Source organism: Desarmillaria tabescens (genome assembly GCF_030435595.1).
Source record: "Desarmillaria tabescens strain CCBAS 213 chromosome Unknown EV420scaffold_30, whole genome shotgun sequence".
NCBI classification, from domain to species: domain Eukaryota; kingdom Fungi; phylum Basidiomycota; class Agaricomycetes; order Agaricales; family Physalacriaceae; genus Desarmillaria; species Desarmillaria tabescens.
Genome location: NW_026848329.1, coordinates 16,123 through 30,846, shown reverse-complemented (window position 1 = coordinate 30,846; position 14,724 = coordinate 16,123). Strand labels below are relative to the sequence as shown.

The following is a 14,724-nucleotide window of genomic DNA, read 5'->3' as shown; positions in this document are numbered from 1 at the left end:
TGGAGGTAAAGAGGCATTACGCACCGTGCATGATGGCTCAATATCTCTAATAAAAGAGAGTTCCTTAGTGGAAATTCTTAAGCACTGACGGTGTTCAATATGGCTACAAGTCAATTCATGCATAAATGAGAATCAGATACAAAGTGATAGTTGTGACAATGAGTATAATCTGAGAAAAGAGACGTATTAGAAGCTAGTTGATAACCACGAAGCCTCCACTTACCAAGAAAACGTAAATCCAACATCTATCCACCCTTGTTCAAACTCAGGGTAGTTCTCAATAAATCGTGACACTCTCCGACGACTCTCTTCAATGAACCAGCGCGGAATCCACTGCTCTGATGGCAGGTTTACTCGCACTTGATATTGGTCCTTAGCCAAATCCAGCAGCTCGTCCAAGTCCGACACATCGATCGGCTCTTTCTCCTGCATATACTCCTTCTCCGAGTCGAAGTGATCTTCCCACCCACGAAGCTTCATCAACATCAAGCACATGAAGGGCATGACAGGCAAATCTCGGTAACGCTGAACATACGTTATCCGACTAGAGGGCACGAACGGAATTTGAAGGTCTGTCGAGTTCCCAGGTGTAAGGATGTCCACTTTACAGGAGCGTGTCCTTCGGCCTTTGGCATTAGTCCGGAGTGCGTACCATAACACCCGATACGTCGCCTGAGGATTAACGGACCGCTTGAGGTAGAACCTGTTGTCCGCCTCAACGAGGAGGTCCTTGATGTCTTCGGCATGGACGTCGTTATCGAGGACAATGAGATCCACATCCTACACAGAAAGTCAAGCGGGGCAACGAAAAATAGTGCGAAACATGCATACATTGGGGTCTCTACCGCTCATGCCGAATATCGAACAAGCAGCACTTCCGAACAGACAGCATTCATACCCGCTATCTTGGAGAATCTTCACTGCTGCGCGGGCAGCTCGCCGGACTTCCAGAGAAGAGAGTGGGTCGGCTGGCATGGTGGTGGTAGCAGATAAAAGAACGTTTGCTGTACCATGGCCGTGACGGTGAGAAGAACGAAGATAGGGCGTGTTTGATATTCCCACGAATATATGTAATTCTTCTTGCACCGTGACCACTGCTTCGTCCCTCGCGACCATGGCATCCCTAGCGGCAATGGCAGAACCGCCTACTCGCCATGTTGATGGTGCAATGATGGACTACTTCATGATAGAGCTCGTCGATGCCGTTCGAGAATCTTCAGCCGTCGCGACGGCTCGCGCAAAGAAGGTCGAGCAAGAGATGGTCGAGTCTGGACTACTACCTCCACCAGCACCACCGGTACCAGCACTACCCCTCAAGGATAACCCTAGGGACTCGTTAACTAGCATTGCTTCGCGAAATAGTGCCACCGCCAAAGCGAACCCAGCAACCGAGGCAGAGGAGGCAGTACGGATGCGTTTGGAGGCCATTGGAATCCATGTCGGTGCCAATTTTACAGAGAGGTGCGTGTCACGCTCTAGCAGAAGCCTATCTGTGCTGAATCTTATCATAGACTTTGCTTGGAAAAATTGCTTTTCTCCGAAACACTCGACGCTGTCAAGTTTATCTGCAAGGACATCTGGACCGCCTGCTGGGATAAGCAAGTTGATAATCTACGGACAAATCACAGGGTATTGATTCTCTTTTCATTGGCATTATGTTGCTGATGCTTCCTTAGGGTGTTTACGTGCTTCAGGATAATTCCTTCAAATCAATCTCTCGCCTTTCTTCTTGGAAGGGCCGAGAAGACGCCTTACAGCAAGCCAAGATGGTGACCTGATTCTCTTCCAGAATCACACTATACTCATTGATGACTTTTTGTAGTACGTCGCTCTACCAGCTGGTATCATCAAGGGCGCCCTCTCAAGGTTGGGATACAATGGTACCGTTGCTCCCGAAGTTACATCCCTTCCACAATGCATGTTCTGTATATCATGAACGTACATATTCTTGGCTGATCGTTTGGATCAGGTACCTTCCAAGTCAAGCTTCCAAAGTCGTAAAATGAAGAATTGCGCTATGTGGCGGGTGTAGTGAGTATATCCTGATCTAATAGTGCTATTCCTAGGAATCTGACTCAGGAATTAGGAACTACGTGATACATTCATGCAGCAGGTAGCCATGAAGACTCCTGTGGCCGATGGGACCAAGTCGAGGCTTCTTTTGGGGCACTACGCTGCCAACGGGCTGCGTCGCAACAGAAATTACGTTTCTGAATACAGGTATAATACCATGATGTTGTTTTGAATGAGTCGTTCTGCAATCGATATGCGTCTTCCGCTCGCCTATACAGAAGTAACGTCTACTCCGTTCCACGACCGAGTCCAGGTCAAGCCAGCAAACGACGCCAGAAACCTGAGGTAATGTTGTCTTTCGGCATCCGAGCATCGGTCACGTTTGACGATGTCTGATACCTTGACCAACGGACTGTCTGCACACGACTGATATCTACATATCCCTTAACTCGATCTCAGATGTGACTGCACCGTTTTCGCTGAAAGACGAATCACCGACATAGTTCGACCTTGGGGGGGCTTTAGGCATCACAATGAGCTGCCTCCCTCAATTCAGTATGTCCATCGTCTTCCAATGATATTTCAAAAGGTTTGACGTTGGAGATCAGGAAGAAATGACTCGAGCATGCTCGCACGCTGGAGATTGTTGAACCTTCTGTGCTGGTGTGAGTACTACAGCAATAGGAGACTTGTTTCTCCTCGGTAGACCTAGGACCAATAGCATAGATGAACGGGAACGAGAAATGCGGGGTATGGTTTACTACACGCTGTAGGAGCAAGTTGACAGCAGTTTACTTTCCCGCACTGGCTGTTTTGACGAGGCATGCTCAAAGCTAGCATTGGCGGCATTCTTTATCAAGCGTAGAAGACGAGACTCCGTATTACGACGAAGCCTCCGGAGAACAGAGTATCGCCTGTCTACTCGCTAAAAATGGTACGCCATCGCGCTTGCCAAAGAGGATCGTTGACATTTCATCACCGGCTCCAAGCCCCACGAGAATTTGATTATCGATTATGGATCGTCTCTCGAGCGGCCGTTTGACCAGCAGCATAATCTATCCAGACCTACAATGTCCATACCTCTTCCCTGTACGACCCAAAGATTAGTCGTCCAATGTGCCGTAATGCTGGAAAGCTAGCAGCGTTGTGAAAACGTATTTACTTTCCCTTTCTCCTTGGAAAGCAAAGAAAATTGACGCGTCTCTAGACACGACCTTCACCGTTTGATCTAGCGAGCGATCAGTCAGATGTATAAGATTCGTTGACGAGAGAAGGTGCATGTCCCACTGGGACTTTTTGGGCTCTGGGTTTGAATTTCTGCAACCATTTGCAGTACCTCTCCTCGCGTACCGAGCGTGTCGCCTCATGCAGGTCATTATTTACCGATACAAGTTCCGTAAGTATATATAAAGTGGCTTGCAACTTGCAGCTAGATGCCCCAGTCACCTAGCACGTTTTCCCGGCGCTGGACCATCATGCATCAGTCAGCACTAGTCAGCCCGCAAATATGTTATTACCAGAACGTCAGATAGCGGGAGAGTCTCTGAGTATATATACTGATCCCTCAGTTCAGGTCAATCACCCAAGATGTCCACCTCCCGCATCTTGTACGACATCCCCTCGACTGTCTCCAACAAAGCTTGGTCGCCCAACGTCTGGAAAGCCAGGTCAGTTCATATCTCTGCATCATACCTAGTACATACCGCTCACTATATTGTATTCAGATACGTGCTCAACTATAAAGGCCTTCCATACCGCACCGAATGGGTTGATTCCCCCACATCGAAGCCCTGTACAAAAAACTCAGCGCCCACGCCAGTGCTATCAAAGCTGATGGCGTAGCACCCCATTACACTCTCCCCCTTTTGCACGATCATTCCACTGGTGCCTCCGTCTCCGAATCAGCGGCCATCGCCCGGTACCTGGACAAAACCTACCCCGAAACACCCGTTGTCATCCCTGCAGGCACCAACGCGTTTCACTACGCCTTTAACGAAGCGATATGATCCCACTTTCGAGTTGGCGCTTTCCGGAAGTTCACCCGGATCAAGACTGACTTCATTTTGAATCCTGTCAGTGAGGAGTACTTCAGGAGGACAAGGGAGGCTAACACGCTTGGGGGTAAGAAATTGGAGGATACCATCCTGAAGGGTGAGGAGAGGGTGAGGGAGTGGGCAAAGTTGAAAACAGTTTTCGGAAAGATCGACGCATGGTATGGGAAGGGGGATATGTATGTTATGGAGGATATTGTGTCGTACGCGAATTTCATGATCAGCGCGTACCCCGTGTGGTTTCGTATCTTATATGGCGCGGACAGCGAGGAATGGGAGGATATCTTGACGAGGGACGAAGGCAGGTGGGGTGTGCTGGTGAAGGATTTCCAGAAGTATGAGACTGTTGTATAATCAGACCGATGGGAAGGAGCCCTTAAAGGTCGTAAGATAAATAATTGCGTAACGACGGCAGATATAGCCAGCTTCTCTTTTTTAACTAGTCACCAACACTCGTCCTGGCGTACTGGAGATAATCGTAAAGACTCCGCAACGTCTGTCAAATGACTGAAGAGATGAAATCAGGGAGCAGAGCATCTAAGGTCCCTTCAGACATCGAGAACAAGAAACGTACATGCGTGGGTGATAAGAATGATAATCCATCCCGTAACAAAAATCCGGTATTGTTGCACCCTGCATAAGTAGTACAATGAGGGTTTGCGGTTGGCCTGCAGCTCCGAATGTGTATTAACGACAATCGGATATTCACGCCGAATAAATATGTACGAAGGTTGTATATGAGGGGTAAACTATGCAGTGTATGATGGGATACAAACCTGTAATACGGTACATCACATGAACGTGGAGTAGTATGGTGTGGATACTCAATGCCTTCCTTCTGGAACTAGCGATCTGATATAAGTAAAATCAAACAGTATGAATGGAAAGAAATTGATCGTTCGCTAAAGTCCTCGTCGGGTAGGGGCGGCTACTTTCACTCTAACAAAAATCGAAGTCAAATCCAATCACAAACAAAGGGTTGTGCCCTTACCAACTGCGTATTGCCCGTCTTGGCATTTGACGTGTTCTTAAACACTACAACAGTCAATTCCGTAAGTCCCCCTTAAAAACCACATAACGACAGACTCACGAATCGAATCCAGGACTGCAGGTCCATTAATGTCAATACTTCCATCTATCCACATCGTGCATGGATCATTACGATGCATACCCTTCAGCAGAATAAGATTTAATAAAACACTGAGGCTGTAAATGCGTCCGAGTGTAACAAGGAAGGAATAGTGTACTATTCCATGACAATTAACAATGAAGGCTAAGCGGTGAAGCACACGCACCGTTCAAGACAACGAGAAGAAAGACAATCATGAGTGTTGATGAAATAGCTGTTAAGAAGCCGCAAGCCAAGGCCTGTATCATGACACGACGTAATATGCTATATTCATTATCAAAAACTGAAAGGAATTAGACTTATCGGGACTTAAAATGCTCACTTTCTTGTGGTTGCGTATGGTGACTCTATGTGCCAACATGCCCAAACTAGGGAGCTTGCGATAACTATGTCTGTTGCTGCACATATTACGGTGCTTGTATTAATGTTAGTGTATGGCAGGAACAAACTAAGAGTGTGCAAACTCACACCGCCAGCGGTAAGGCTAACAGCAGGTCCTTCGGATGGAGGGAAAAATAGATGGCAATGAACAGAGCGAAAAGCGTCTACATTCACCGTTTGCAAAACATATCTTGTGCAGGCTAAGGGAAGGGCTCACATTTACTGTAATGATAAACATAATGCATCCTGCAATCCATTTATTCCTAGAGCTAAGCAAACCTGAGGATGAGATCCAAGAGATCCGGGAGAGACCTACATCGTCCAATACCGATAACAGAAAAATGCCTGCGTAATCGAGGCAGAGGCGTACGTGAATAAGACTACAAACGGCATGGTCCATGCAGTTAGTTCGTATGGATCTAGATATCCCATATTGATCGAGTGGTGAGTGTGTAAAGGCGAAGTTATTACATGGGCGAACCTGCGTTATTAACCAGGAGCTGGAAGCCACATTAACGCGATATATATCAAGGGCACAAGAGGACGCACTTCGTAAGTGTAGACCAGAACCACGATCGAACAAGCCCCGTCGATGACCAACGATGCCAATATCCAGTAGCGCAACCACTTTGTCATCACGAAGCGATACAAGTAGTAGATACTCAAAGCGACCTGGGATGTGTACATCGAGGTATTCAACCACGAAATCGCTAGAACGACTCTTCATATTCCTGTCAAGTAGTCCCAATTCGAGCGCAAAGACCTAAGAGACACACCCTGAAGACACTTCATCAAAATGAAACAACTCCAACGTTTTCATAGCGTTAAGGAAGAGAATGTAAGTAATACTTCTCAAGCCTTAGATGGAAGAACGATTTTATACCTCGGAGATACACCTCCGGTCAGGCATTGCGTGCGAGGCTTTGATACCGGAAGGCCTTGTCAATGTTCCCAGGAAGAACGTAGCTCTCAAGAAAAGAATTCTAAGGTTGCGGTGATCACGAAAACACTGCCCCGTCGCGTCGCATATGATGTGGCTGGCTGCGACCCACCTCATGGCTAGGCACCAGTGTTAGTCCGTGGCATATGCACAGAATGTTAGCCGGCGGCCTCAGGCATTGGAGAACTTGGACGAGAAAGACTTCAGAAGGAAGGCATTGCATAACCGAAGACTAGTTGACGACGCTTGTAAATACGGGTCACTCCACTGGGTGGACGGTCGGGTTGTCCAAGGCAAAAAACTACCTTTGTCGGTGCGCAGTTCAGACGTGAGAAGGCAAGTAAGCATTGAGAGGTCCAAATATAGAACTGTACTTGTTTTTTTTGCACAGCCACATTGTTTTGGCATCTGCCGGCCATCGGACCGTGCAGTAAGGGCTCGAAGGCGAGGATATGCGTGTGAGTCGTTGTCCCGGGATATAAGTGCTGAAAGAAGTTACAGAAAGGTCTCATTTAAAAAAAAACTTGTAAGGTGTTATTTTTCCAATCTAAAATTCGCTGACCCTTTGCTGAGCATACAACCGCCCACTTCTTTTTGTGACAGGCAATTCATCGGTTTCTTGCATACGCATTGTCATTTATTGACGACATATGTTTTCACCCCAGCATTTTGAACTCCAGAATTCAAAAAAGCGCCATAAACTTGAGCACAAAATACCGTTGAGGTGTATTTGAATAGATATAAGTGCTTTCGTATATCTGGGCTAGTATGTTTGAAGCCAAATGTTTCACCTGTAGCGAGTAGCCCTCTCAATGTACGGAGCCATCTTGGCCAAAGAACTACCTACCTCGTTGCAGCTCTGAGAAAGGAGAATTAACAACTTGAAGTATCTAAGTAACTTCTTGGCACCAATTGATGATCAAATATCGATATCATCCACTGATACTGTCACAAGCCCATAACTATACTCAGTCTCTAACTGGTGGGACCAGTCTACCTGACTCGTAAAGAATCTGAATTAGTGGTGGTGTTACCGACGCGAGGTCCCAATAAGGAACGGCTAGGTCCACAGCCCTGACGCGGTAAGCCCAAAGGCTCGTACCGTTGTAATCACACTGTTGAGTGCGTCCTGTGGAGTACAGTAGAGACTCGTCGCAGAATACACAATCGAATGAAAATGGACATAGATGAATCTCCCAAATTGTGTTGCAGCTAATATTTAGGAGCGATACAAAGGCGCAGAATGAAACGCGAAAAAAAAAAACAACTCAGGTCATGAATATCATCAGTATCGGGATGAATGTGTATAATATCGAATACGAGGAAGCCGAGAAGGGAAGGGTGGCAAGAGCTAAAAGTTTCGAAAGAATTGTGAGCGCAAATGCTGCATGAGGTTCATCCTGAATCCCTAAGGGAGAATAGCAGCATAAACACTAACAACGAAAAACCAAGGGGAAGAGGGTCCACTACGCGAATGTGAGAAGACGTTAATAGAACCTCTCTATGCACGGATAGTTATAGTAAAAATTGCTTGGATCATGTGCTCGTGCTATAGCCTTTTTGGAACGGATTGCGCAGATCAAAGGCAGATGATAACACACGCATACGATCAAGTTCCCCGCAATCGAAGACCCCGAGACAGCATCAGGCGAGCAGGAAATCTCCTGCCCACCAAAAATACCCCTGCACTTCTGAAATCAGCTACCTGCTCGTAGATGCAAATACGATACCTTTGCGTGTTTGATTTCTTAATGAGAACCAAACGTGTGAATGCCGCAAATTTTACTTTGTGAAAACGCCCAAACCCACACCAAATGAAGGAAGACAGAGGAAGACGCGAATAAGATAGGTATAAATGGTTCGTTATGATCCCAGTGGGTATTAAGTTTTAGAGGAAGAACGCGAACACCACAGATGATACACCCATAGCCATCAGCGCTTGCCATGCCCGTGCATCAAGGCCCACAGCACCATTACCGGTCTTGGCAGTATTCGAGCTAGAACTGCTCGCGGATGCTTCCTCTGCGCTTGCACTGGTAGTATCAGAGGTCTCCAGCGTCGTTGCCTTCGTCGTAGTTTGAACCTTAGTCATAGTGGCAATTGCTGAGGACGCAGCGACACTGGCGGTAGTCGTCAGGCTAGAGGAGTTCGAGGAAAAGTTAGGAGCGGCAACGGCGAGGGAGGGATCGACAAGGGCGCCGACTCCCCAGGGGATAGCGGAACCGTCAGGCTGAAGAGAGTTTGCGGGCGAAGTGCTCGAACCGTCGGCGGCGGCAATGGTAAAGCGAGTGACCCAGGTCGTGTTGGGGGATGCAGGGGCTGTGAATTGATAGAAATAAATTGCCGAGTTTGGGGTCACCTGCCATCAGATAAGAATTAGAATTGAAAAGCGGGGAGTCGCCTATCCCATCGAGAACATAGAACTCACGTTTGGACACGTATAGTTGAATGTACCATCCACCGTTCCGTCTTGTCCTGTAGCGACCGCTAAATTACAAATGGCATAATTAATACGCAGCAGTTTTGATGACAGGGCGAAAATCTTACTTGTTATGTGCACCATGGCCGTGTTACTCCCGGACATCAACTCTATGGCCATGTCCTTCCACGCCGTTGACGATTTGTCTCCGGTCCACGTTATAACGCAGGAAGCCCCCTCGTCATACGAGTCGCCTGGTCCCGGAACGGTAGGAACAACGTCGGCATAGACGCCAATAATGGCGGAGACAGCAGCGATGGCGAACAATTTCGAAAGCATTGCAGAAGAATTTACGGTCGTGTCTAAAATAGAATGACACTGAGGAATGGATAGGAAGAGGAAGGAATATGCTCACTTACACCGGCTGTAAAAGGTTTAAAAGGAAAAAAGAGCGATCTTTGTGGGAGTAAAAAGAATGTGGTGGAACCGGTGCAGCTAGACAGTGGAGGGTGGAGGGAAAAACAGGAGTAGATGCTTACCAGTCCATGCGGAATCACGGTAACGCGTGACCAAAACATAACCCTTTCATGAACCCGAGATACCCGGGTGCCTGGATGCAAGTCTGACTGTCAGGTTGCTGTGAGGCAAAAACATATTCATTTCACCACTGGGCGATATAGTTTGATATCGTATGCTTGGGATATAACTGGTTACCAGGTCTCTTTTTGGCTCGATATAAAATATCTTCCGTTAGTACGCATCACATTGAAACCGAAAGATTTGGATGGATATCACTGCGATTTACAAGACAACCGGCATCGCTGCGAGAAAATAACTGCTCTCGTCATTTGAATGGCAAGCGAAGCAGCCTTTGCACTAGATAGTCAACAGAGCATTAGGACATATAATACTAGTCCATAACTAAGCAACCTGAGACGTTCTTCGAAGTTCACTCTGACCAGAGCACTGCTTGATACCAGGAATGAGACGTGGCGTTGTGAATCGCTGCGGAGAATCCACAATACTCAAACCGATTGTGGATCCATGGTCATCGATCAGAGAGACCTTTGCAGTCCGTTTCACTGGCTTGGAATGAAACCGAAAGGCCGAATTCTGAAGCTAACTGAGTGTTCCGGATTGAATATTTGCATCAATGGATGGAATACAAAACGGCAAGGATACTCCCCCTATAGCCTCAGACTGCCAACCATCATGATAAAATTCTAGGGCATCCTAGCACTGAGCCTTGAGGACAAGAATTCAAGTCCGGTTCTCAGTGTAAGTGGTAATGTTAGAGGGTGTGTATTTCGTGTCAGCTTCGAAAATTCTTGTGCACGTTTCAACAGACTAGAAGCGACTTTGGAAGTAGCAGAGAGTCTAGCGCAGCAATTGGCGATCGCGAGAAGAACCGGTGGTATTATTCGAAGTAATATACAGACGGACACAGAGACGCAAGAGAGCCTAGCAAAGGATTATCAGAGAGTGGTACTGCCCCAATTCAATCTTGGAGATTGAGTATGGTGTACCCCCTTCAGAGAGGCTGCCAACCGAGTCGACGCTCAAGTTGATTATGAAAGAGAATCCTTGGGAAGATTCCGACCGGCAATCGTCGGAACAGCGGTCCGAAACGTCCCGCGTCCTTCTTTGATTTGACCGTTTGGCAGTGTTGACTTGCGACATACACGAAACGCCAGCGTCGTCCTTGAACTTCTTTCATTTTGATCTACATTTTGCTATGTATAGTCCATGCGGCGGCCACACTGTTCCCTAGGTGTCTCAACGGCATTTGGATACAGTAAAGTGCTGAGGTTACGCCACTTCTGGGGCTTTTTCTAGGACCAAAAGGGGTTTTCTGAAATACCGCATCGCGTTTGCTTGCCCCTTGTGTTCCGCAAAAAATGAGATGTGGAAAACTCGTTTTATTTAGCTCCCCCGTCGCGTGCCTAAAAAGCTGTTTGTCTGGCAATAAAAAGCGATCTCCTTCATTCTGACCTCAGGCTTTCCGTTTTTCGGACGATTTGTCTTACGCAAAAAGTGCGCAAAAACTCTCATCTTTGAGCTTATTTTCTGACCTCTTTTTTACGATTAGAAGTTCGAAATGAAATGTCAGCATTCTGAGGTCTCATCTTTGCGATGGGAAAACGTGCCGCCCCAGAATTAATGTTTGAGGAGGCATTGCGATTCTAGACCTTTTCACTGTCATCGCTTAGATGAAAACATGCTTTCGGATAATAGCGAACAGGGGAGTGTGCTGTTAGGTGAGTAGTAAACGTTGTCCGCGTTAACCTTGGTGCTCAGTATTACAATGTCAACAGTGTCGGCCCCGACCGGGACCTGGTTTATGGAGTGCGAAACTGCACTGACGTGGTTCTACACGTGCAGTCAGCGACATGATCAAGACATACCCCTACAAACCAATGCTCGCGCTGACGGCGTGCTGAAGATGTTTTATCTATTTTAAGGTTGACAGTCGGCTGTTATCGAGCACTATTATCCGCCGCAGTGGTCATTTTGAGAGGATGCGGAAAAACGGAGAAATAGTTATGCACCCTGCATGGTTTGTCGTTTAACGCATGAGTCGCCGGTGGATTTCTTATCTTTGCGGAGTAGGTCTCCTGGAGAGAATCCACATGGCCACGTTTTATACAAGCGCCGGCTAGTTGGGACCGGGCAACGAGGCCAAACGCTATCATCCTCGTGTTCAAGCGGAGCGAAAACAACGAGGCACCAGCCCTAATATCCTCCTAACTTCGACTCACACCAGGGTATCTTTCTTTCCACTACGTTCTCTCAGCAAAACTCATTCGAACTGCAGTCTCTATGCTACTGTTTCCGATATCCGATATTAAAGTAGTCGTTTGTGGAATGGCTACAATTGCGGCCTCTGTAGGATATGCCTGCACTCGGAGGTTTTCAGTTCAGTACGTTATACTTTCAATGCAGCAAGCTACTGCTCATGAGGTTCATAGGACGCCGATTATGGATCGCGACAGCGTACCTGACTCGGGGCAAGTTGAGAAGTCAGTCGAAGAAACCCCGACGGATGCGAATAGCGATGATTCCGCTCGGCGAACCTCTTTGAAGCGTAAACAAATGCATGATCACGATGAGAACAACAATGTGTGTCTCTACTGGCCGATTATTTTCTCTGTTTTATCAACTTTTCGCTAGGACCTCGAATATCCGCATGTAAGGTAGCTCCCGCGGACGATAAGGTCGCAACTCTAAAAGCACATCCCCAGAACCTATCAGCTATTTACCCCAATAAGCGGAACAGGACTCCGCCTATTTCTGATGCGGATGACGAGGTAAGCATGTTTTCATGACCGTTTCATGTTTCCCCGCTTAAACTGCTTATAGCCGGGTCAGGGGGTGTCTGTGGATCCTGATAACCAACATCTTGGTATGGCATCTACCGCTGTCGATACCTTGAACAAGGATACGGCCCCGGAAGCATCCGACAACCCGAAAGAATCTCCTCGCATCGAAGAAGCAACGACTACTGAGACTAGCCCTGGGCCTACAGAGGTTCTCACCACTGACAAGGCTCCCCTTGATGTTGTTGAGGATACCCCGACTGTCGCATTAAAGACTGAAGCTACGAAGCCAGTCCTCCCGCAGCCTAAGCCCAAGCCTAGGTGCAGCGTACGTTGATCATATTCTTGACTAATATTTGCGGATAGACTAACTGTCTATTCTTGCAGCCTATCAAATCCTCAGGCGGATTCGCATCGTATTCCGGGACGGCCTCGCCTTTCAAGACTATCAAAGCAGGTTCTAGTACGACGACGCCAGTATGGTCTCATAAAAATGTCAGTTCGACGACAGATCGCGTAACGATCGACCGGCCTTTGGCCGCCCCTACTGAGGCACCTCGAGAGTCGACCGTACCTCGTATGTAGCTTCTTCTCTAGATTAATGTCCGAGGTTGATGCTGGGTATAGATCTCACCGGAGAAGAAGATGAAGAAGTAGCGACCGATATTAAGGGCGTGAGGCTATACATCAAGCGAGGGGAGAGAGATTTTACTTCTGGCATGCTGGGTCATGTCAAGTTGCTCTCGAATAAGACATCCCAAAACCAGAGACTGCGTAAATTTGCTTGACATCTCTCCCGCTCTATAGTCTTGACTGACGGTGAGTCTAGTCCTGCGCCGCGACCCATTGTGGCAGGTAACGATGAATGTCCGCCTCACCCCCGCCGTCAAATGTATCTTCGATGAAGAAGACCTTTCCCTTCGTGTTATCCTGGCTGAAGCCATTGAACGAGAAGACGTTCCAGTAGAGCAATGGACTCGCGAGGTCGTCGTTTATGCGCTCAAGGTATGCTGCATAGCCTCCTTGCCGTTATTTAGCCCGACTGACACATCGGGATTAACAGCCAGGAAGGTCTTGTTCGAAACAAGACTTCCGAGAATTTGCCGTCTCGCTGCTGGCCAGCACTAGTTTGAAAAGATAGATCCTCGATTATTGTATGCGGATGCTTTCGGCCGCAGTCCTATTCATAATGACGACCTCGATTTTTTTACGACTCTCGCGTGGCTTTGAGCTTCTCTCGCGTTCTGTTTAATCCTCCGTGCTTGACGCACATGGCTGACGACGTTCTTGATGTTCTCGCGCAGCTCGATAATGGGCTGATTCTCAGGCACCTCCTTATCAACTATAGTTTTCTCACGCGAGTCGCTTTCGCGCCCCGCCGCGCTGCGTCCATAGAAACTCAAAGCGTCCCTGGACTCAACCAAGGCCGAAGTTCAATGCCTTTTGGAGCTCTACCACACAGAAGTGACGACGGACACCGAGAGGTACACGAGTAAAGGGCTGTGCAGCACGTTTCAATCGGACTCCAACACCGTGCTTGCCACGACGATCAATGACGCGTTCGGATTTCAAACCCATCAAAAATTTGATTATCGCATAGCATAAATATAGCCAAACGATTGGATTTTATGGGTCCCAAGGTATAAAAAGGTGCTGTTACCCAGACCGGCTTTTGTCCCCGAGCACGACTTCTTTGCACACGTCAACCTCACCATGAAGTTCAGCGCGATCGTCACCATTTTTGCTGCTGCCTTCATCGCTGTTGCTGGGGCTGCCCCCGTTAAGGACACCAATGCCCGTCGTATGGCTGCGGGTCTTCCCCCTCTCCCCCCAGTTCGTCGGGGTAGTGGTACTAATGTGGCTGCTCGTGAGTAGTGCCCCCCTTCCACCTTGGAGTGCATTTCGTCTGATATTTTCTTCATAGGCGGACATCCTTCAGAAATTCCAAGGGCTTTTGACGCTTGATGACTTCAGTTAAACTGGTCATGGTGAGTCAGATTTCATGTCTTTTATAAAATTTCTCCTGACATTCTACGCCCCCAATTAGACGCCATCGACTGACTCGCATCCTTATCGTCTATAGACAGTTCCCGGACTATGATTTAGAGTCGCACTGCGGACTATGATTTATCTATCCCCCTTCCACTTGATTGTTTACGAAGTCCTTACCCATCCTACTCCCGCTCCATCCCAGACTTAAGTTATCATTAGCTTTAGTTATTGTATTGACCTTGCATGAGAATATCTCTTTGAACTACTATATTGGGGAACTCTAGAACTTTTTCGTACATCGGCCGTTGTCTTCCTGTCTACTCCAAGATTCAGGGTTTTCAATTGCACTCTACTCCCACCCACAAATTGGGGGTGTTGAAGTGACATATCGCAATTGGAGGGGCTGGCCAATACACAAATAGTGGTGCCATTGGCAATGGTGGAGTTGATAGCGCAGAGTTAGTATGATGGGGGATCCCGCT

The 14,724-nt window shown here is 47.6% G+C and overlaps 7 protein-coding genes across 7 annotated transcripts; 4 read left to right on the top strand and 3 right to left on the bottom strand.

The window, feature by feature from the left end:
• Positions 1–79: 79 nt before the first annotated feature.
• EV420DRAFT_1311504 (uncharacterized protein) lies at positions 80–1,038 on the bottom strand. Its single transcript, XM_060468576.1, has 3 exons — positions 832–1,038; positions 224–780; positions 80–169 (listed from the first exon to the last, which is right to left on the bottom strand). Coding segments are annotated over exons 1-3 (702 nt in total). The 5' UTR covers positions 976–1,038; the 3' UTR covers positions 80–168.
• Positions 1,039–1,070: 32 nt separating this feature from the next.
• On the top strand, positions 1,071–2,293 carry EV420DRAFT_1558155 (transport protein particle component). Its single transcript, XM_060473728.1, has 6 exons — positions 1,071–1,461; positions 1,512–1,629; positions 1,677–1,769; positions 1,823–1,916; positions 1,970–2,031; positions 2,087–2,293. The coding sequence occupies exons 1-5, from the start codon at positions 1,115–1,117 to the stop codon at positions 1,999–2,001; spliced, it is 684 nt and encodes a 227-aa protein (XP_060328053.1). The 5' UTR covers positions 1,071–1,114; the 3' UTR covers positions 2,002–2,031; positions 2,087–2,293.
• A 1,307-nt stretch (positions 2,294–3,600) lies between these two features.
• On the top strand, positions 3,601–4,536 carry EV420DRAFT_1630370 (uncharacterized protein; the record flags this gene model as incomplete). Its single annotated transcript, XM_060476115.1, has 4 exons — positions 3,601–3,680; positions 3,738–3,805; positions 3,844–3,988; positions 4,091–4,536. 4 exons carry the CDS (start codon positions 3,601–3,603, stop codon positions 4,416–4,418), a joined length of 621 nt encoding a protein of 206 aa, XP_060328052.1. The 3' UTR covers positions 4,419–4,536.
• Positions 4,537–4,869: 333 nt separating this feature from the next.
• Positions 4,870–6,579, bottom strand: EV420DRAFT_1558143 (uncharacterized protein). Its single transcript, XM_060473727.1, is given in 13 exon segments — positions 4,870–4,905; positions 4,917–5,003; positions 5,056–5,099; positions 5,155–5,310; positions 5,360–5,457; positions 5,516–5,608; positions 5,662–5,738; positions 5,792–5,843; positions 5,891–5,993; positions 6,056–6,074; positions 6,124–6,295; positions 6,351–6,394; positions 6,417–6,579. The coding sequence occupies 11 exon segments, from the start codon at positions 6,392–6,394 to the stop codon at positions 4,932–4,934; spliced, it is 930 nt and encodes a 309-aa protein (XP_060328051.1). The 5' UTR covers positions 6,417–6,579; the 3' UTR covers positions 4,870–4,905; positions 4,917–4,931.
• Positions 6,580–8,330: 1,751 nt separating this feature from the next.
• On the bottom strand, positions 8,331–9,528 carry EV420DRAFT_680039 (uncharacterized protein). Its single transcript, XM_060483062.1, has 4 exons — positions 9,353–9,528; positions 9,062–9,295; positions 8,943–9,001; positions 8,331–8,873 (listed from the first exon to the last, which is right to left on the bottom strand). Exons 2-4 carry the CDS (start codon positions 9,270–9,272, stop codon positions 8,403–8,405), a joined length of 741 nt encoding a protein of 246 aa, XP_060328050.1. The 5' UTR covers positions 9,273–9,295; positions 9,353–9,528; the 3' UTR covers positions 8,331–8,402.
• A 2,157-nt stretch (positions 9,529–11,685) lies between these two features.
• Positions 11,686–13,649, top strand: EV420DRAFT_679902 (uncharacterized protein). The gene is made up of 9 exons (XM_060483060.1): positions 11,686–11,854; positions 11,903–12,053; positions 12,105–12,122; positions 12,176–12,241; positions 12,294–12,578; positions 12,638–12,827; positions 12,878–13,024; positions 13,080–13,255; positions 13,314–13,649. The coding sequence occupies exons 1-9, from the start codon at positions 11,754–11,756 to the stop codon at positions 13,389–13,391; spliced, it is 1,212 nt and encodes a 403-aa protein (XP_060328049.1). The 5' UTR covers positions 11,686–11,753; the 3' UTR covers positions 13,392–13,649.
• On the top strand, positions 13,650–14,429 carry EV420DRAFT_679935 (uncharacterized protein). The gene is made up of 3 exons (XM_060483061.1): positions 13,650–14,117; positions 14,175–14,238; positions 14,334–14,429. The coding sequence occupies exons 1-2, from the start codon at positions 13,964–13,966 to the stop codon at positions 14,213–14,215; spliced, it is 195 nt and encodes a 64-aa protein (XP_060328048.1). The 5' UTR covers positions 13,650–13,963; the 3' UTR covers positions 14,216–14,238; positions 14,334–14,429.
• Positions 14,430–14,724: the final 295 nt, after the last annotated feature.